Source organism: Nicotiana tomentosiformis, chromosome 6 (genome assembly GCF_000390325.3).
Source record: "Nicotiana tomentosiformis chromosome 6, ASM39032v3, whole genome shotgun sequence".
Taxonomy (NCBI): domain Eukaryota; kingdom Viridiplantae; phylum Streptophyta; class Magnoliopsida; order Solanales; family Solanaceae; genus Nicotiana; species Nicotiana tomentosiformis.
Window position 1 is genome coordinate 30,685,748 of NC_090817.1, and position 21,512 is coordinate 30,707,259.

Consider the following 21,512-nt stretch of genomic DNA (forward strand, 5'->3'; position numbering starts at 1 on the left):
GAACAAGACTACTGCCCAGATATCCATCTCGTCGTTGTTGCAAAATTCAAATGCACACAAGAATGCCTTGATAAAGGTATTAAGTGAAGCTTATGTGCCTACCGGTATCACTAACGAGGAGATGGCCAATATGGTAAGACAGGTACTGGAGAGCCACAAGATTACTTTCCACGAAGATAAGCTACTACTGGAGGGGTTGAGTCACAACAAAGCATTGCAACCCAGGGATAGTAATTGGCATGCTTACTATTCACAATATCTGCCAGACTGATGTAATCTAGGGATCCGAGGAAGACAAGGATTTGGCCGGTATGAGGAAGTTGTTTCTGGACGAGGAAGATATGGACTGCAATGCAATTTTAGAGGAGGAGGAGGAGGAGGAAGACCTTACCATTTAGACAGAGGGAAAAAGAGTCATTCTTAAGAACTGGACTGTCGCACCATCCCGGGCTCACCGAGTACTTTGGTAGCCTTGTCAGAATTAGCATGATTTATTTTTAAATTGTTTTGGGAATTTAAGATATTTTCAGTATTTTGTTTTGAAATAACTACTCGAGACATCGAGTCGTACTTGTTGACAATTTTAAGTTTTATTAATGCACTATTGTTTTCATTTATTTATTATTATCTTTCTACGTTCTTTTCAGCATAATTATTACATATCCTGATGAACCTATGACTGTGACATGTAATGAGACAACGCAATATAAGGAAAGTGATTTAGAGGATTTAGAAGATGATATAATACCTGAGAAAATTATCAAAGAAGTAGAGAACTTTGAGAACAAACCAAAGTCCAATTTGGAAGAAACTGAGGTAGTTAACTTAGAAAATTCTGAAACAGTTAAGGAAAATCGCATTAGCATTCATCTATTGCCATCAGAAAAGGAAGAATACATCAGATTCCTAAAGGAATATGAGGATATTTTCACATGGTCCTACGACGACATGACTGGGTTAAGCACATCCATAGTAGCTTACAAGCTACCTACCAACCCCATGTGCCAGATGGTAAAGCAGAAGCTTAGGAAATTCAAGCCAGATATGAGTCTGAAGATAAAGGAAGAGGTTACCAAGCAAATCAAAGCCAAGGTCCTTCGAGTGGTTGAGTACCAACCTGGCTAGCCAACATTGTGCCAGTTCTAAAGAAGGATGGAATGGTTAGAGTGTGTGTTGATTATCAAGATCTGAATAGAGCAAGCCCTAAGGATGATTTTCCATTGCCTAACATACACATACTAATCGACAACTATGCCAAGCATGAACTCTAATAATTTGTGGATTGCTTCGCAGGATACCACCATATTTGGATGGACGAAGAGGATGTCGAAAAGACAACCTTTATCATGCATGGATGATATATTATTACAAAATGATGCCATTCATTTTGAAGAACATTGGGGCTACCTACATGAGGGCCATGATGACTCTTTTCCACGACATGATACACAAGGAAATAGAGGTGTATGTGGATGATATTATCATCACATCTAAGAGAAGTTCGGATCACATAGCAGACCCGAGGAAGTTTTCGACCGGCTTCAAAAATACAATTTGAAGTTAAATCCTGCAAAATGTGCTTTCGGAGTCCCTACTGGGAAGTTGCTAGGCTTCATCATCAGCCGCCGTGGTATTGAGCTAGACCCGTCAAAAATCAAAGCTATTCAGGACTTGCCACCGCCAAAGAACAAGAAGGATGTGATGAGTTTTCTGGGATGCCTCAATTATATCATCCATTTTATAGCGTAGTCAATGCCTCAACGGTGATATGTGAGCTGATCTTCAAAATGCTGAGGAAAGATGTTGTGATGAGCTGGACTGAAGAATGTCAAAAGGCTTTCGATAAAATCAAGGAGTACTTGTCTAAGCCGCCCGTGTTGGTCCTGCCAGAGCCAAGAAGACCTTTGTTGTTGTACCTGTCTGTGCTGGATGGATCCTTTGGTTGCATCCTGGGGCAACATGATGAAACCGGGAGAAAAGAGCATATGATATATTATCTGAGTAAAACTTTCACACCTTACGAAGCCCGGTACTCTTTGTTGGAACGTACCTATTTTGCTTTGACATGGATAGCCCAGAAGTTGAGACATTATTTTTGTGCATATACTACATATCTCATATCAAGGATGGATCCACTGAAATGCATCTTTCAGAAACTCATGCCTACGGGTAAGTTAGAAAAGTGGAAGATATCGCTAAGTGAGTTTGACATCATCTATGTGACTCAGAAGGAGGTCAAGGGGCAAGTATTGATCGATCACCTAGCAGAAAAACCCGTAGATGGAGAATACGAACCACTGTAAACGTATTTTCCCGACGAAGAAGTGTCATTTATAGGTGAAGATATTGCAGAAACAAATGATGGTTGGAGGATATTTTTCGACGGAGCCTCAAACTTCAAGGGAGTGGGCATCGGAGTTGTTTTAGTATCAGAAACCGGTCAACATTATCCGGTATCCGCAAAGCTCAGGTTCCCATGCACCAACAATATGGCAGAATATGAGGCTTACATCTTGGGACGCAGATTGGCCATCGACATGAATGTTTAGGAGTTGTTGGTAATCGGAGATTCAGATCTATTGGTATACCAAGTACTAGGAGAATGGGATACCAAAAACACTAAAATATTGCCATACCTGCATTGTGTGCAAGATTTGATCAAAAGGTTCAGAAAGATAAAATTCAAGCACGTTCCGAGGATTCAGAACGAGTTCGCAGATGCGCTGGCCACCTTGTCCTCCATGATACAATATCCAGACAATAATTTCATTGATCCTATCCCGATAGAGATTCATAAACAGCCAGCTTATTGTGCTCATGTTGAAGAAGAGTTCGATGGAAATCCATGGTTTCACGATATTAAGGAGTATTTAGAGAAAGGAGAATACCCAGAAAATGCCACACACACTCATAAGCGCACGCTTCGAAGATTGGCCAACCATTTCTTTCAAAGCGGAGGAATTCTGTATAGAAGGACACTTGATTTGGGATTGCTGCGATGTGTCGATGCCAAGGAGGCATCTAGATTTATTAAAGAAATACACGCCGGAACTTGCGTACCTCACATTAATGGTTTTGTTCTGGCCAAGAAGATATTAAGGGTAGCGTATTCTGGATGACTATGGAGACAAATTGCATCAAGTGTGTACAGAAGTGCCACCAATGTCAGGTACATGCTGATATGATACATGTGCCACCCAACGAACTCAATGCAACGAGTTCACCCTGGCCTTTCTCTACCTGGGACATGGATGTCATCGGACCAATTGAATCCGCTGCTTCAAACGGACACAGGTTTATTTTGGTAGCTATAGATTATTTCACAAAATAGGTTGAAGCCGCTTCCTACAAAGTTGTGACTAAGAAGGTCGTAGCAGATTTCGTTCGGGATCGTATTGTTTTTCGATCATTACTGACAATGCTTCCAATATCAACAGTGATCTGATGAAAGCCATGTGTGAAACATTCAAGATCAAGCACCAGAATTCTACAGCATACAGGCCGCAAATGAATGGATCCATGGAAGCCGCCAATAAGAACATCAAGAAGATATTAAGGAATATGGTTGACAACTACAAGCAATGGCATGAGAAGCTACCATTTGCTTTGCTTAGGTACCGAACCACAGTTCGTACATCAACTGTGGCAACCCCCTATCTACTGGTCTACGGTACTGAAGTTGTTATACCTGCCGAGGTGGAGATTCCTTCCCTAAGAATTATACAGGAAGCTGAGCTCAGCGATGCGGAATGGATATGGAGTCGGTAAGAGCAACTGGCTCTCATTGACGGTAAGAGGATGAACACAGTGTGTCATGGTCAACTCTACCAGAAAATAATGGCAAGGGATTTCAAAAAAAAAGGTTAGATCAAGGCAATTCACACCGCGGTAATTGGTGTTCAAACGGATCTTCCCGCATCAGGACGAAGCAAAAAGGAAATTCTCACCTAATTGGCAAGGCCCTTACAAGGTTCACTGAGTACTGACAGGAGGAGAACTTATACTCGCAGAGATTGATGGAGAAATATGGCCAAAAATCTATCAATTCGGACGCAGTCAAGAGATATTATGCTTAAGATCATGTTTGCACTTTCTCTTTGATGTAACCTGAACTATGCTTGACCTGATTCCCATGTGGGTTTGGTCACATCATAATAAAATCTTCATTCCCCTCCACAGTGAGGAACTGGGCAAGATTTCGAATTTTATCAATCTCATTATGTCAAGGATCGCCAAGAAGTATATTGTCGAGAGTATGCATTTAAACTGGGGCAGAATTTTGAGGAGGGTCCTCAAAATTCCAAGTTGAGAAGGTCGCGATGTCTCAAAGCCTGTCACGGTCTCTGATTCGACAAAATTATTTGCTTTATGCATCATCACATATTTTGAACAACTGCATTTCTCACAAATGATTTATCACAAATGCATATTTTTGAAATTTTTATTTTTTTCTGTAATGGGTCAAAACCCTCGATTTTGAAATAATATACGGCTGCCCAGATGCCCTTCTTCGCGAACACGGAAGGTGCCTTGCGTTCGCGAAGCGCAAAATCCTCAGCTGCAAAAAATCCTCTTATGCGAACGCGAGATCTCACTCGCGAACACGATGACCACTGAACCAACCCCTACGCGAACGCAACCCATCTCCCGCGAACGCGAGTCCCCACTCGTGATCGCGAAGCACATACTCCCTAGACCTTCGCGAACGCGTGGCCTTCTTTATGAACGCAAAGAACAATCTTCACCAATCACCCAGATACACTTCGCGAATAAGAGACCACTCTCACGAACGCGTATAAGGAAACCAGACACCATAAATTATGCAGCTCAACAAGACCAAACTCAATCTGCAATCAATCTGAATCTTACCCGAGGCCCCCGGGACCCCATCCAAACATACCCACGCATCCTAAAACATCATACAAACTTAGCTGAATCCTCAAATCACATCAAACAACATCAAAAACTCATATCGCACCACATTTCAAGCCTAATGAACTATTGAACTTCCAACTTCTAATAACAATGCTGAAACACCCCAAATCAATTCCGATTGGCCTCAAATTTTGCACACAAGACATAAATGACACATCGGACCTATTTCAACTTCCGGGATCAAAATACGAGCGCTGAAATAACAAAGTCAACTCTCAGTCAAACTTCTCAACTTTTCAACTTTCGTCAATTCTAGCCAAAATGACCTACGGACCTCCAAATCAATATCCGGACACACTTCTAAGTTCAAAATCATCATACGGAGCTATCACAACTATTAAAACTCTATTTTTGAGTCATTTACACATATGTCAATATCCGATCAACTATTTCAACTTAGACTTCCAACTTTGGGACTAAGTGTCCCAATTCATTCTGAAATATCCCTGAAACCAAACCAACTACTTCGACAAGTCACATAACAACAAACATAAAATAAGAAATAAATAGGGGAACGGGACTATAATACTCAAAACGACCGACCGGGTCATTACATAAATCTCCACACGATGGGAGTGACACGAAAGAAAATATTACAAAGTTTGAAGTCATATGACAGAGATAAAGATGTATATAGAAGAAGTAGTAGTATCAACCTTGTATTAATAATGTGTAAGAGGTATTTATATACTACTTATATAATATTATACACTATTATACAAATGAATTCTATCAATGGAGTTTCACGAGTTCTTCTTCTTCCTTGGATATCTTCTTAAATTTAACTCAAATCTAGCTTAAATCTACTTTAAATCACTTCAAATTTGAGTTTTGAACTTCCCTTGATGATTCTAGTCAATTAGGACAATACCCAATCCAAACAACTAACAAAGCGAAAAATTCAATTACTGAAATTGAAGCTTCGAACGACCTGTAATGGTGACTTCCATTTTTCAAGTTTTTAATCAACCACTGAGATTAAAATTACTTGTGGAATGAGGAAAAGACTAAGAGAATGCCAACATCTTTTTTCTAGTTTGATAATCTAACAACTTACCAAGTGAACCTTACAATTCTCTCCATTCCAATGAAGGAAGTGATCTTTATATGACTCTAAAAAGAAATAATTATTTTACGTAGTATTTTTTCTTCTCATCTAAATCGTGGTTATTAGTTTTGAATCTGGAAGGAGAATTGAAAAATAAATATAATGGTAAAAGAATTTGGGGTGCAAAGTCATGTCTCCTTAGAGAAGAAGAGCGAAGAAAAGAAAAAAATAATTAAATGGGGTGGGCTAACTGGTGAAAAATAATTTTTGGATTAGGTACAACCTGGGCCATATCAGGTAAGGACTTCAAACGTGGGCCATTTTCTGATGGATTGTTGGGCCAATTGATAAGGAGCTTAATTTTTCTGCAAATAAATACATTGTGTCACACTTTCATTATAAAGTTTTCTAAGAGAAGTAGAGAACTAGTATTGGACCCTGCACATTGGATAACATTAAAAAATATAATATTCTTTTGAAATTATATTCTGATTTATTTGAGCACATTAATTTCATATTCATGAATGAAATGAATCCCACGTCAGACCGGAATGTGATACCTGGTCTCTTTATAACGCTTTGAGAGTCCTCCTCCCTTCGAGCTAGCTTTTGGGGTGTGAGTTAAGTCAAAAGCTTATTGTGACATATATTAATTTAACAAAATTTAATTTGTTATCTTATTTTTTAGTGCAATGTGCCGAATAACAAAATTTCTATAAAATTAAAATATATGAATCATATGAACGTTGAATAACTTATTTGTTCCTTAATAGCTGACACCAAAACGTTTCAGATTCAGACCTCATTAAGTATAGACAAATAGAGATTCATATGGGACTTCATTAGCATGTTTGATGTTCATTTTCCTCGAAAGACAAGAATGAAATTTACATTACTAATTGGGTGGAGTTTGCTTATTTGTGAGCAGAGACGGTGCTATGAATTCAAAATATTAGCTATGTTAAATTACTGAATTCTAAATTAATAATTTGTACTTATTAAATAGATTTTTTAAGATAAATATAAAGTTTAGACTAAAGTTGTTGGGTTCGGCCGAACCCTCGCCTTGGTCTCTAGCTCCGCCCGGTTTGTGAGTATCAAAACTGGTTACTTTCTGAAAAATAGAGGACTCAAAATGCAAAAGTAAATAATTCCTGTTACAACTTCATATCCTTCCCATATTAAGCTCCAAGATTGAGCGCGTCACCATTATCCTTCTTTTAGATTCTGTTTTTTCCCTTTATATGATAATAAAAAATAAAAATAATTAAATGAGCAAAATCAGGAAAAAATAAAAGTACAAAGAATCCCATTTGAGCCGTTACGCTATATATGTCTCATTAAATTGCTTTCCTTTACCAACACGATTACTAAATCATACAACCTTTTCATTCTTTTCTTTCTTTTAAGTGTTTAATAAAAGTATCTTTAAACTTTATAAACCAAAAGAATATTCAATTTAATGATACTAAAATGTTGACAAAACAAGTATCCAAATGTGAACCAAGATTTCATCAAATCATTAGCCTTTATTGATCTTTATTTCCTAAAATCAGGCTTGTCCTTTAGCATGCATGAAATAAATGTCAGTATCTAACTTTATTGCCACATTAAATTTTTCTTGATTTTTTTTATGTATTCATACAGTTCACACCAGCCACTTTTGGTTCTTTCCCTATTTTATTTATATATAGGACTAAAAATAGCTTGTGAATTTTGTATTTTTCAGTTTGAGAGTAGCAAAAATGGAATACTATAAACTTAATGTGTTCTTGGCCATTGCAGCTTTCTTGTTTCTTTTTCCAGTAGTTCATGGATGGGGACTGGATGGCCACTACACTGTTTGCAAAATTGCTCAGGTTCTAATGTTTTACATATATAGCCCCTTATCGGATTTAAACTAATGACTTACCCATTGATGTATCTTATATATGAATCCAAATCTGTCTAATCACTCATGTTATGATCTTCTACATCCCATTCTGTGTGTTACTCGATTAAAAGGGCCTTCTTAAAAGTTAACTCTTGATTTTTTCATTGTATTTCTTGGGATGCTGTTAAGGTAGCATTTGCGACTTAATCTAATTTTATTTATTTATGACTTAATCTGATTTTGTTTATTTGTGACAGTCAAGATTGAGTCAAGCTGCAGCAGATGCAGTTGAGAAGTTGTTGCCAGAATCTGCAAATGGTGATTTGGCAAGTGTGTGTATATGGGCTGACCATGTCAAGTTTCGTTATCGCTGGTCATCAGCTCTTCATTATATTGATACCCCTGATAATCTCTGCACTTACCAGTACAACAGTAAGTATTTGATACTTAATTCCTCTTCTTTTTCTAGTACTAATAGCATGTAGTGATGGACTACTTATTTTGTATAACTTGTATATATATGTCAGTAGAAAATATAGCGAATTTCTAGTACTTTTTATTTTTATTTTCATATGGTACAATATTAGTAATGGGAGCCTTATCCCAAAGGTAAAAGTTGTCACCGTGTGACTAGGAGGTCATGGTTGCAAGACACGGAAACAGCCATCAGCATAAATGCAAAGTAAGACTGCGTAAGGTTGTGTACATAAGACCCCAATGTGGTCGGACCCTTTCCCGAACCCTGCTATAGCGGGAGTTTAGTGCATTGAGCTGCCTTTTTATTTTAAAATAATAGCCCGAGATGATTTTAGTTGGAGAAATATGAAAAGGGCAGCCTGGTGCACAAAGCATCACGCGTTCACGCAGGGTGCGAGTAAGGGCCGCACTCCAAAGGGTGTGATACAGACAGTCTACCCTAATGCAAGGATTAATGGTTGCTTCCACTGCTCGAACCCGTGACTTAAAAGGTCACATGGAGACAACTTTACCGTTGCCCCAAGGCTCTCCTTCTAATTGGAGAAATATGGTCAACGAGAATTCATATATTCGATCCTTACTTATTTGGAACTAAGGTATAGTCGTTATATACAGGGGACTGTAAAGATGAAAATGGAGTTTCAGATAGATGTGTAGCTGGAGCAATCAACAATTACACTGACCAGCTACTCAGTTATAACAGCGCCAATGAAAATGCTATAACATGTAATGTTTTTATGCTAAATCTTGCTTGTTTCATTCTTGTATTGCAAGCAGGTTGATACTAACTGCATTTTGACTATATATTTTGTGTAATTATCAGACAATTTGACAGAATCACTTCTCTTTCTTTCTCACTTTATGGGGGACATTCATCAGGTAAAATGTTGAATAAATAAGTTTTTTTCCAAAATATATTACTAATAGTTTTTGCAATTTGAGGCCATAGATTTTATCTTCATATGCAGCCTCTGCATGTGGGATTTACATCAGACAGGGGAGCCAATACAATAGATGTTCATTGGTACACTAGAAAAACAGTTTTACATCATGTAAGTCTTTTCTTGCCTTGGCTAAATTGCCTTAACAGACAATTTAATTTCCTCCACATGATATTTTCTCATTTTCTCAAACTAATTCTTATAACAGGTCTGGGATTCAAACATAATTGAAACTGCAGAAGAACGATACGATGATTCTAACGTAGATGAACTAGTCGATGCACTTCAGAAGAACATCTCGGTATAACACTTGCTCCTAACCTATGCTGCTCGTATCCTCCAATAATACCGTCAGGTGTGTGTCTAGGATTCGACACAGGTGTAGTGGTATTTTTGGAGGATCCGAGCAACATAGCTCCTAACTTACAGCAAATAGAACTATAGAACCATCAATTCTTGTCCTCTACAATCACTAGAAAGAGCAAAGGGAAATAAAATTGAATACCTTATCAGTTGTCAGTATTTGTGACGAATTTCATCTTAAACAGACTGGATGGGCAGATCAAGTAAAATCATGGGAGAGCTGCAGTGGTAACAAGAAAGCCTGCCCTGATATGTATGTTTAACTCTAATAACAGATAGAAAAAACATTTTCAATTTTCAAGAATTATATCGTAAAGTAATACTAAGAATTTGCTTCCTGCAGATATGCAACTGAAGGTATCAAAGCTGCTTGTGCCTGGGCATATAAAGGAGTCAGTGAAGGTTCAACATTGGAAGGTAAATTTCGCCAAAATTGCCTGATCATTTCTTCTAGTAGCACATAATCTTTTTCAAGCGCCGTCTTTTAACTGTTGAAACGCTTATCTGTGGAATGCAGATGACTATTTCCTCACGCGTTTCCCCATAGTCCAACAGCGCCTAGCTCAAGGTGGAGTTCGCTTAGCTGCTACACTAAACCGCATATTCACATGACAACATATTGTAAACAAGGACTACATAATCCTCTCAAACTAGAAACTGATACATCACTTTGACAGGAGATGACCTATATCTTCTTCAGACAAGCTTTCCTTGTTTTAATATCAGAAAACATCTACTACATTGTTACTTGAATTAAGACATCATAGCATTGTAGTAATCTTCATTGTATCTTTTTCGTGCTATATCAGTAGTTTTTCGTTAACTTTGAAAATTCATATCTTGTCTCCAGCCAGATAGATACTCTCCTTGCCTACACATTTCTTTTTCTCAACTAACATTGAGATATTTTATCGACCATATAAGTCAATTACACGATGATTCTTATTAGCACGCCTTATGTCGTGCTCCTCAAGTAGGGCATGATATGAATCTGTTGATCAGTTTTGACTGCAATGTAGCACCTCTGAAACGAATTTTCTTTCCTGTCAATGCTCCGATATCGCATCGCAACAGTACTACAACCCGTCGAATACTCCCATCACGTGGATGTTCGAATTTTCATTCTTGTTAATGCTCCAATATCGCATCGTAACGATACTACAGCCCGTCAAATACTCCCATCGCGTGGAGGTTCGAATTTTCTTTCTTGTCAATGCTCCGATATTGCATCGGTACAGTACTACAGCTCGTTGAATACTCCCATCACATGGAGGTTCGAATTTTCATTCTTGTTAATGCTCCAATATCGCATCGGAACGGTACTACAGCCCGTCGAATACTCCCATCGCGTGGAGGTTCGAATTTTTTTTCTTGTCAATGCTCCGATATCGCATCGGAACTATACTACAGCCCGTTGAATACTCCCATCTCCACTCCATTCTTCTTCCTCCGTAATTTTCACTTTTCTTGATTTCAATGCAGTCCTGGTTCTTTTAGCCAAAGTAGATGACTCAGTAGACTTTGTTTTTGAAACAGACTTCTTTGTGGAAGTCTTGACTTTCTTATCCTTTGGAGTTACAACCTCCACTTTTTCTGTCTCATCTTCATCCTGCAGAACCAGGTCCATCTCATCAGTTTCAACAGCCTCAACAGGCTCACCCACCTTTTTTTTCCTTTAGCAGCAGCTTTTTTCTTACTTTCTTCGAAGGCCTTTTCCAGTTCAGCCTCACTCTGTTTCTTCTGACTCCTTGTAGCTCTTCCTCTTGTAGGAGAAATCTCTACATGGATAGAAAAAGCAGCTTTTCTCTTCTTGTTTGCCCTAGCAGTGCCAGGAACTTTGACTCCTGAACTCCTTTTCTTTTTGGGATTGTAACTGTCAGTCACCTTTTTCAGTAATTCTTCAAGGGGTTCCTGCTCATATGGAACAAGTTCTTGATCCTTCTTCCCCAATCTAATTAACCCCTCAGCAGCTTCTCTAGACCCACTTCCCCTTTTTTTTTTCACTCTCTTCTTTTTCAGCCAATTCCTTAGTCCCTCCTTCCATAACTCCAATTTCTTCAGTCTGACCAACATGGGTGGGTGAAGATTTTGTCACCCCTTGTCTCATTCCCCTTATATCACTTTGAGCTCCCTCACTCTCTTTTTCTTTTCTCCTTTTATTTTTACCACCCATTTTCTCAGACACAGCATTCTCTACCCTAGCCATTTTTCCTACCAGAATAAATCTAGTTTCCAGATTTTCAGTAGCTTCAGAGGTTACTTCAGATGTAACTTTAGGACCAGATTTTACCTGCTCTGTTTCAGATGAAACAGTTTTTTCCCCTCAGTTGCAAATTTGAACGAGTCTTCAGATTTTTGGGGTTCAACTCTTTGACTTTCCCTTAACTGCTTATTGATTTTCTTGAGTTGTTCTTTTCCAGCAACAACCTTACAAGCTTAATTTTTTAACTTCACCTAAGAGGGACTCTAACATTTTCTCCTTTAAGTTTTGTAGGTACATCATCCCGGGCACTTCACGGGAGATAACATCTGGTCTCGGACTTAGTAGAACATTAGTTAGATAATCATGGGAGTAGTAGTTTTATAATGAATTGCACCATTTTTCATGACTTCGCTGCTCTTACCCCCTTTCTATATTTATATTAGATCATAAATGGTTCATGTGGACAATCAAAAGGTGCCTCATCCTTGGACTGCACGGGTATAGCATCTGACATCAGACATTATGGAACATCAGTCAGATAATCAGGCGAGTAGTAGTTTTACAATGAACTCCATCATTTTTCATGACTTTGTTGCTCTCACCACTTTTCTATATTTATATCAGAACATCGTTCCCAGTTATCAACCGGAGACGATCATCAAATGGTTCCTGTGGACAGCTGAAAGATGCATCATCCTAAGACTGCAGGGGAAATAGCATCCGGCATCGGACATTATGGAACACCAATCAAACAATCAGGGGAGTATTAGTTGTACAATCATTTCTTAGTTCCAACATACTACCCTCACAATATTTCTATATCTTGATCAGATTACCGCCCTGGCTAATAGCCGGAGACAATCACCAAAACACTTCTTGTGGACAGTTTAAAGGTGGCAAGTGGGCCGGTCCGGGACACCAAACGGACCAGAACCGGTATTAGTAGGACTAGGCCGGTCTCGTGGGTCGGTCATGTGGACTGGGACCGTTTGGATCGTAGGGACCCGGATCGGACCGGTCCCTTGGCGGGCCAAACAGTCCCAACGGTAAAATTTAAAAAAAAATTAAAAATTTAAAAAATAATCGTTGGGCTGTCAAAAAATAGTCGTTGGCTATTTACAAAATAGTCATTTAATCCCCCTCCCCCCCCCCCTCCCAACTTTGTTTTAACCCCAAACTTTTTATAATTATACTTTTTCAATATTTTCAACTATAAATACCCCCTCATTCTTTCATTTTTCTTACAAAATCAATATCAATTTATCACACTCTCTCTAATTTTCTTCTATACTTGCTACTATTGCTTACTTTATTCTTACAATTTTTGAAAAAATTGTGAAGTTGGTGAATTGAAGTCTTCAACGATAATCAATTTTCAATAAGTTGTTCGTCAATTCGGTAAACTTGTTCCAACTCTTAAATTTTAATATTATAGTTTTGTTTGTTTTATTTATTTGCTATTACTTGATTAATTAAGATGGCTTCCTTAAAAAAATATTTTGGTAAAAAAAAAAAATCCAAGAGTGGCGAATCTAGTGGTCATGTTATTCCTCTTCCCCTGCCCCCGGCTCCCCGAACCAAACCTCATATTTGTCCTACACCTGCTATTCTTGATAGCGATAATAGTTTATTACAATTTACCGAGAGTCAATTTTACCATAATATTGCACCCGGTGAACAATTAGATCATGAATTAATGAATGCTCTTTATTTTAATAAATATAATACTATTGATGAAAATGATGATGAGGAAATTGATCTTGATGAAACTTAACCGGATGATGATACACCCACTAGTCATTCTCCTGATGTTAACCCAATTAATGATAACCCTGCTAATCCAAATGATGCCCCATCTAATACTCATGTTACTGCCCTTACTTTTTCTAGACAACCTACCAAATGGACATAAACATCTCATGTTTGGTCATTTTTTACTCAACTAGTTCCAGAAAATAAGGCTAAATGTAAAAATTGTAGTACGGAGTTAGCTTTAAAATATTTTGGATAGGGGGAAGGGGGGAACTTTGGCTAGACACATAAAAAAAACAGAATCAGATATGAACGTCTGAAAGCTTTGCCCGAGGGGAAAAGTATACCTAGTCCTACTCAGGCTGACCCTAGTACCGGTTCAAATCAATTTCAATCGGGAATTAATACTGTTGCCGGCGGTATTTTATATTATGATCCAAAAAAAGATCGGGAAGAATTGGCAAAAATAGTAATTGTTATGTGCTTACCCTATAGTTTTTCTTCTGACCCTAACTTTGTGCATTATATTAGAAAAATTTATAATCCTACTTATAAAGGCTTTCCTCGCACAACCGTAAAGAGCGATATTTATAAATATAAGCATGAATATGAATAATATTTGCGCTATTTATTTACTCATATAAATTATCGTGTTGCTATTACAACTGATATTAGTAGAAGTGGCAACGACTGTGATTACCTTACTATTACCGGTTATTGGATTGATGAGGATTGGATAATGCAAAAGCGCATAATTGCTTATAGAATAATTAATTCACGTCACACAGGGCAGTTTATTGCTACCATAATTACGGATATTTGTAGATATTTTTGCATTAGTGATAAAATAATATCAGTTTCAATGGATAATGCCACTAGTAACACAAATGCTATAGCCTTGCTTACCATTACGTTTAATCCTGCATTTAGTAATATTTTTTATGTTAGATGTATTTGTCATATTTACTATTTAATTGTGGGTGATGGTATGAGAATTTAAATATTGAAATTGAAAAGGTTAAAATGGTTTTTAACTGGCTTTTTTATTCAAACCGCAGAAGTAGACTTAGAGAATATTTTAAAAGATGCGATGAATTTGGCCTAAGAGAAAGAAATGTTCCTAAACCTTGTCTAACTAGATGAAATTACATGTATGAAAGTTTAATTGTTGCATATGAATATAAAAATCCCATAAACTCAATGTTTAATGTACATGTAAGTGATGATGATGAGCACCTTACGAATGGGGATTGGGCTAGTGTTAAAATGCTTGTAGATTTTTTAGAAAAATTTCATATTTCTACAAATAAATTTTTTGAGCAATATTATCCTACTATTTCTTACTGTTTAGTTTATATTGTAGAACTTGTAAATTTGCTTGCTCATTTTTCAGAGGGTGGAGAAATTTATAAACTTGCTATTGATTCTTTGAGAAAAAAGTTTAAAAATACTTTTTCCATATTCCCCCTATTTATGGTGTTGCTTCTTTATTAAATCCTTGTATGAAATTAGGAGGTCCTTAATTTTGGTATGAAACTATTTATAATGGTTTAGCACTTGAAGATGAGGAGTTGTCTCAACTTCCAAAAGCAATAGCCTCAATTAGAATAAATGCTCAAACTATTTTTAATGCTTATCAAGTTGCATTAAATCATGCTAGACCAAATGGTACAACTCCTTCTTCTTCTTGTTCTCAATCATCTAAAAGAACTACGGGAGTAAGAGAACTTAGTGCTTGGACGGGGTTTAGGGGTTCTCAAGGTTCTATTAGCAGTGATTTTTCACAACTAAATGAGCTTGAAATTTATTTATCGCATGGAATTGAGGAAATGAATCCCGACGGCTCCTTTAATCTTTTGGAATGGTGGAAGGACAAAGAAAAGCACTTTCCGGTTCTTTCAAGGATGGCCCGAGATATTTTAACTATTCAAGCTTCAACAGTGGCATCGGAGAGCGCATTCAATCGAACAATACTTTAACTCGGTGATTATAGAGCATCTATGAGGGAGAGCTTGAAAAAATCAGTACTTTTCAGAGATTGGATCCGTTCAGAAAAAAGAAATTTTGGACTTGCTGAATCACAACCAGAGGAAGATGAAGCTTACGAAGAAATGCTAGCTGAACTTGCGGAGGATGCTGCTTCGCCCGGAAGCGGCGATGACTAAGCTACTTTTTCCCTACCACCAACGAAAATTCCTCCGGACCTTGATGGATTTATGAAGTTTGTAAGGAAAACTAAGAAAGATATTGCCATATTTTTGTAATGCTATAATAAAATTACAAGGCATTGCTTTGAATATCTCTTTACAATATTTGTCTTTAGACTTTAAATTTGAATTAAAAAATTTAGGTCACAATTTTATAATAAAATTTACAAGGCATTGCCTTAGATATTTTTTTTAACATCTTTTTATCTCTAATTTCTATTTAATTTTTAAAAAAAATATATATATCTGTTGGGCCTATTTAGCCCACTTAGCCCGTAGGCCGGGACCGTTTAGCCTGAGACCATGAGTTCGTGGGCCCGATCCCACGCCGATTCCTACAAAAAAACCATTTGGCCCGGGACCGTTTGTCCCGTTTAATTTGGGGCCGGCCCGGGACCAGGACCATTTAGACCGGCCTACTTGGCCTGTTTAGGGCCCGGATTGGCCCATATGCCAGCATTAGGACAGCTCGAAGGTCGCAACAAAACATCCCTGCAGTCAATAGGGAGACAACCATAATAATTATCTCGCAAACAGTCAGGGGAGATCGAAGCAAATGTTCGAAGGAGCAACTAGAGCACATTTTCTGGATGGAGTCACTCCTTAACTTCAGATGATACCACATCCAGCCACAGACACAATGAGGCATCATTGCGAGTTTTTCTATACCCTTGCATTTAGTATATATCTTTGATGCAATTAATATCTTAGTTGCAATTCTTTGAAAATGAGAGTAAAAGAAGTGTTGTAAACCATATATCTCATACTCTCCAACCTTCACGAACTACACGTACCTGATTTTTGACCTTGTGTCAAGATACATAGGCAACCTGTCATGGGTCCGATTTTTCTCGTCCTTAGCTGGACGAATCGGTCAAGTCTTGCCACTTGGGTCGGTCACAGTTGACCGAAGATCTTTATGAAAGATCACTTCCAAAAAATCAAAAAATAAATAAGCGCGCGCGCACACACACACACACAGACACACACTCTATATATATATATATATATATATATATATATATATATATTCCTCCTCTGTTGCTTCTCCAGAAGTCTCTTCATGAGACATAAACATCAAAATCCAAAATATTATCCCTTTATCTCTAATCTTCCCAAATTGCGCCTGACCTTATTCTCGTTGGATGAGATACATAGGCAATCTTCGAGTTTGGTCTCACATTTTTAAAAACAAATCAATCAAGGACCCTTCTCGAGTTCAATCTCATCTTTCAAAAAATCAAAAAAATACTCCCATCGTGCGGAGATTTTTCACTTCCCGTCTCTCCCATCGCATGGAGATTTTACATTTCAGCCACTCCTATCGTGCGAAGATTTTCAATTCTTGTCTCTCCCATCGCGTGGGGATTTACTTTTCTGTCAATGCTCTGATATCGCATCAAAACGGTACTACAGCCCGTCGAATACTCCTATCACGTGGAGATTCGAATTTTCTTTCTTGTCACTCCCATCGTGCGAAGATTTACATTCTTATCAATTCTCTGATATCGTATCGGAACGGTACTACAGCCCGTCGAATACTCCCATCATGTGGAGATTTATATTTCTGTCAATGCTCTGATATCACATCAGAACGGTACTACAGCCCGTTGATACTCCCATTTCGTGGTACCTTCTTGCACTAGACCTTTTTACCCTAAATTGAAATTTATTCATGATAGCATAGTGCTTCATTGCACTGACAATTATTTGCTTGTCTTGGTAAACTTGGCCTACTTCAATTACTTTTGGCGTATGTTCTGTTATTATGATACTTTCATAATCTATAATTGCCGGACATGTTGGCATATCAATTAACTTCACTGTTCCTGATACTTCTCCAAATGTGTTACAATTGCTTGACAATTGTACCACGTTAGTATAACGATAATCAGAAGTACTTGTATTCAATTAAAAGTATAGTAATTCAAACCTCTGTATATTCAGGTCTTCACTATTTGACAGAATACTTGTAGATACTTTGTTCTATGATCACATTTTTATTTTTTCAAACCTTAAGTAATGTGTAACAGTTACATTTCAATTATTTTTAGAGATATAATAGTTGAACTACATTTGTTATGTAGTATAGTTGTAGATAATTTGTAGTAAAATTATAGAACACTCGAAATTGAAAAACACCACCACTAGAAAAACAGAGCAAACCTGCAATTATGCTCGCATTCGACATACTGCATTCCAAATAGAAATCACATACTGTTATACACAACGGATACATTCCTAAGTTTTTGTTTTTCTTTTTCGTCTCCATATACACTCGAACTCCCATATCATTCCGAATTTCCATTGGAGGACAACGTTAGTTGACAGTGTATTTAATCTCGATGATTTTTACGGAGGTATCGATCATTAGATACTCTGCAATTGCGGTATTCAATCGACTATAATTCGAATCTTCATTGACTACAATTTCATCAATATCAAAATCTATGTATCTCCCAAAGCTATCCCACCGACCATTGAGATGTTGCATTATCGCCAATTTTGACATTATATCGCCAAATTCAATTCAATTCAATTGTAGAGAAAACAATTACGCAATCATGTGAAAACATTCGAATGCAGCTAATTGTTTGCAATTGTGTTCTTCAGAAGCTTTTTTTTTATTTTGTTGCCTTGTTTATGGAAAATTAGAGGAAATCTGCGTAATAGAAGGATTCTACAGATATGTTTCCTTGATTATGGCGCGATGATTGCGTCTAAAAATTCTAACTGAAATATAAGTTATCCCGCGCGTCTAAATAAGGTAATCTACCGAAGAAATGAGTCTATTTTAAATGAATGTATATTTTTTGTAGCTAAAATATGTTTAGGTCGGGTAAATTCCAAACCTGGGACAATTTTGGTAATAAAGTTTCAAATAGGGTATAGGAAAGAAAAAAATCCCAAACATTAAAGCTCTACGAATTAGACAAAAAATAGCACTACTTTTAAGTGTTGAAACGTGTTTGATTTAAAAATGTCCAACTGATATTAAGCAAGTTAAGTGGCATGTTTGATAAAAAGTTTTGATAAGGAAATTTTTGTTTAATATTAAAATATCATTAAAGCAACAACAGCATACCCAGTATAATATCATATAATGGGATCTAGCGAGGGTAGTGTGTACACATACCTTACCCCTCCCTTGTGGAGGTAGAGAGGTTGTTTCCAATAGACTATCGGCTCAGGAAAGCATAAGCACCACAATAATAAAAAGAAAAACAAGACGGGATATCACCGAGAATCCATGTAAAAGCAGCATAAATAACAACAAGATAGTAAGATGATGGAAATACACAAAATGACAGGTAAACAAAGAAACCTAATACCAACCAAATGCGAGAGTACATACTAATACTACCGGTATGAATAATCTAGACTACCTAACCTACTACCCTAATTCTCGACCTCCACACATGTGGGTCATGTCCTCGGTCAACTGTAGCTACGTCGTGTCGTGCCTAATCACCTCTCCCCAACTCTTTTTCGGCCTACCTCTACCTCTCCTAAGGCCCTCCAATGTCAACCCCTCACACCTCCTTACTGGGGCGTCTGTGATTCTCTTCCTCGCATGTCCAAACCATCTAGGTCTTGCTTCCCACATCTTGTCTTCAATAGGGGCCACACCCACCTTGTCCCGAGTAACTTCATTCATAATCCTATCGAACCTAGTATGCCCGCACATCCATCTCAACATCCTCATCTCTACTAGCTTCATCTTCTAAAAATGAGAGCTCTTGACTGGCCAACACTCAGCCCCATACAATATAGTTAGTCTGACCATCGCTCTATAAAATATACCTTTCAGTTTTGGTGGCACATTCTTGTCACACAAAATACCGAAAGAAAGTCTTCATTTCATCCATCTCGCTCCAATACGATGTGTGACATCTTCGTTAATATCCTCATCCCCATGTATAATAAACCCAGGGTACTTAAAACTTCACCTCCCCTTTCACTCCTTAAGTTGCACCACTAAATTTACACTCTATGTATTCTGTCTTGCTCCTGCTCAACTTGAACCCTTTAGATTCCAAGGTCTGTCTCCACACCTCTAACATCACGTTAATACCGTCTCGTATCTCGTCAATCAAAACAATATCGTCTATAAATAACATGCATCATGGCACCTCCTCTTGGATGTGGCGAGTCAGTAGGTCCATCGCTAGGGCAAATAAAAAGAACTGAGTGCCGACCCCTGGTGCAACCCCATCACAACTAGAAAATGGTTCGAGACCCCTCCCACTATCCTCACCCGGTTCTTTGCTCCATCATACATGTCTTTAATCGCCTATATATAGGCCACGGGTACACCTCTACAAAACCTCCCTCAGTACTTTATCATAAGCCCTTTCTAAATCGATGAACACCATATGCAAGTCCCTCTTTCGCTTCCTATACTGTTCCATCAATCTTCTAACAAGGTGAATGGCTTCTGTAGTCGAACGTCCCGGCATAAACTCGTACTGGTTCTCTAAAATAGACACAATCCTCCTCACCTTTAGCTCCACCACCCTCTTCCAGACCTTCATAGTATGACTAAGCAGCTTAATACCTCGATAGTTATTGCAGTTTTGGATATCACCCTTATTCTTGTACAAAGGAACCATCGTGCTCTATCTTCACTCTTCGGGCATCTTTTTTGTCCTAAAAGTGACATTAAATAACCTAGTGAGCCACTCCAAGCTCATCCTGCCCACACTCTTTCAAAACTCCACTGGAATTTCATCTGGCCTGGTTGCTTTGCTCCTGCTCATTATACGCATAACCCCCACAACCTCCTCAACTCTAATCCGCCTATAATACCCAAAGTCTCAACGACTCGCGAAGGATTTCAAATCACCCAAGACAATATTTTTGTCTCCCTCCTCGTTCTAGAGACTATGGAAGTAAGTCTACCATCTCCGAGGGATATGCGTCTCATCCAACAAAACTCTACCTTATTCGTCCTTGATGCACTTCACTTGGTCCAAGTCACAAGCCTTTATCTCTCTCTCCTTGGCTAGCCTAAACAACCTCTTATCCCCGCCTTACCCTCAAGTTCTTCATATAGCCGAACAAACACTGCAGTCTTAGCCGTCATAGGTGCTAACTTCACCTCCTTCTTAGCCAACTTATACCTCTCCATATTCGACCTCTTCTCCTCCTCGTCAATGCTTTCTACTAGCTTTAGATACGCCAATTTCTTAGTGTCCACCTTCTCTTAGACTTCTTCATTCCACCACCAGTCTTTATTGTGACCACCAGAGTAGCCCTTCGAGACCCCTAAAACTTCTCTGGCAGCTTCACTAATGCATTGCGCAGTCGTGGTCCACATAAAGCACGCGCCCCCACTACTACTACAAGTCCCCATAATCAGCAACTTAACCCCCAACTCCTGCACTTTGTATTCAGTCAAGACTCCCCGCTTGATTTAGATTGGCCATACACCGCCCTCTTCCTCTTCTTTCTCGTGATCAAAAATATCCTTAAAGCAATTTAATAAAAGTAAATTAATAAGTATATACAGAATGACCATGAGAAAAATGGAACGGAGAGGAATTTGTGGGGTCTTTTATGGGAAGAGTACTTAGGGATTACAAAAGAAATGAGTGACAAAAGAGTAAAAATCTTGATTAATTCAGAAGTATTTATTCAAACTTAAAGATTACAGATTGGAGGTGATTCGACTAATTTTAACTTTTGTATTTACCAAATGTTCGTGTAGATA

At 38.0% G+C, this 21,512-nt stretch overlaps 4 protein-coding genes across 6 annotated transcripts; 3 read left to right on the forward strand and 1 right to left on the reverse strand.

The window, feature by feature from the left end:
* Nucleotides 1-675: 675 nt before the first annotated feature.
* On the forward strand, nt 676-1,125 carry LOC138893740 (uncharacterized). Its single transcript, XM_070178398.1, has one exon. The coding sequence runs from the start codon at nt 676-678 to the stop codon at nt 1,123-1,125; it is 450 nt and encodes a 149-aa protein (XP_070034499.1).
* A 662-nt stretch (nt 1,126-1,787) lies between these two features.
* Nucleotides 1,788-3,768, forward strand: LOC138893741 (uncharacterized). Its single transcript, XM_070178399.1, has 4 exons — nt 1,788-2,029; nt 2,666-3,056; nt 3,170-3,294; nt 3,438-3,768. Exons 1-4 carry the CDS (start codon nt 1,788-1,790, stop codon nt 3,766-3,768), a joined length of 1,089 nt encoding a protein of 362 aa, XP_070034500.1.
* Nucleotides 3,769-7,436: 3,668 nt separating this feature from the next.
* On the forward strand, nt 7,437-10,473 carry LOC104097287 (endonuclease 2-like). Of its 3 annotated transcripts, none has more exons than XM_018771207.2 (9): nt 7,437-7,568; nt 8,114-8,288; nt 8,949-9,059; nt 9,157-9,212; nt 9,302-9,385; nt 9,483-9,575; nt 9,823-9,890; nt 9,981-10,054; nt 10,155-10,473. In XM_018771207.2, the coding sequence occupies exons 1-9, from the start codon at nt 7,554-7,556 to the stop codon at nt 10,247-10,249; spliced, it is 771 nt and encodes a 256-aa protein (XP_018626723.1). In that variant the 5' UTR covers nt 7,437-7,553; the 3' UTR covers nt 10,250-10,473. The 3 variants fall into 3 exon arrangements, with proteins under 3 accessions (XP_018626723.1, XP_009602140.1, XP_009602139.1); XM_009603845.4 differs by lacking the exon at nt 7,437-7,568 and adding an exon at nt 7,681-7,842 and having other exon boundaries at nt 9,995-10,054; nt 10,155-10,292; XM_009603844.4 differs by lacking the exon at nt 7,437-7,568 and adding an exon at nt 7,694-7,842.
* A 563-nt stretch (nt 10,474-11,036) lies between these two features.
* Nucleotides 11,037-20,930, reverse strand: LOC104097289 (uncharacterized). Its single transcript, XM_009603847.1, has 4 exons — nt 20,837-20,930; nt 11,619-11,932; nt 11,297-11,548; nt 11,037-11,246 (listed from the first exon to the last, which is right to left on the reverse strand). The coding sequence occupies exons 1-4, from the start codon at nt 20,928-20,930 to the stop codon at nt 11,037-11,039; spliced, it is 870 nt and encodes a 289-aa protein (XP_009602142.1).
* Nucleotides 20,931-21,512: the final 582 nt, after the last annotated feature.

Bases quoted from the DNA above. Each gene is read 5' to 3' on its own strand.
- LOC138893741 (XM_070178399.1), top strand. From the start codon at position 1,788: ATGCTGAGGAAAGATGTTGTGATGAGCTGGACTGAAGAATGTCAAAAG. The intron at 2,030-2,665 runs GTACTCTTTGTT...TTTGATCAAAAG, and splicing joins TTCACACCTTACGAAGCCCG to GTTCAGAAAGATAAAATTCA. The intron at 3,295-3,437 runs GTTTATTTTGGT...CAATATCAACAG, and splicing joins GCTGCTTCAAACGGACACAG to TGATCTGATGAAAGCCATGT.
- LOC104097287 (XM_009603844.4), top strand. From the start codon at position 7,729: ATGGAATACTATAAACTTAATGTGTTCTTGGCCATTGCAGCTTTCTTG. The intron at 8,289-8,948 runs GTAAGTATTTGA...CGTTATATACAG, and splicing joins CTGCACTTACCAGTACAACA to GGGACTGTAAAGATGAAAAT. The intron at 9,213-9,301 runs GTAAAATGTTGA...CTTCATATGCAG, and splicing joins TTATGGGGGACATTCATCAG to CCTCTGCATGTGGGATTTAC.
- LOC104097289 (XM_009603847.1), bottom strand. From the start codon at position 20,930: ATGGAGAGGTATAAGTTGGCTAAGAAGGAGGTGAAGTTAGCACCTATG. The intron at 11,549-11,618 runs GTCTAGAGAAGC...CCATATGAGCAG, and splicing joins AAAAAAAAAAGGGGAAGTGG to GAACCCCTTGAAGAATTACT. The intron at 11,247-11,296 runs GTGAGCCTGTTG...CTGGTTCTGCAG, and splicing joins CTAAAGGAAAAAAAAGGTGG to GATGAAGATGAGACAGAAAA.
- LOC138893740 (XM_070178398.1), top strand. From the start codon at position 676: ATGACTGTGACATGTAATGAGACAACGCAATATAAGGAAAGTGATTTA.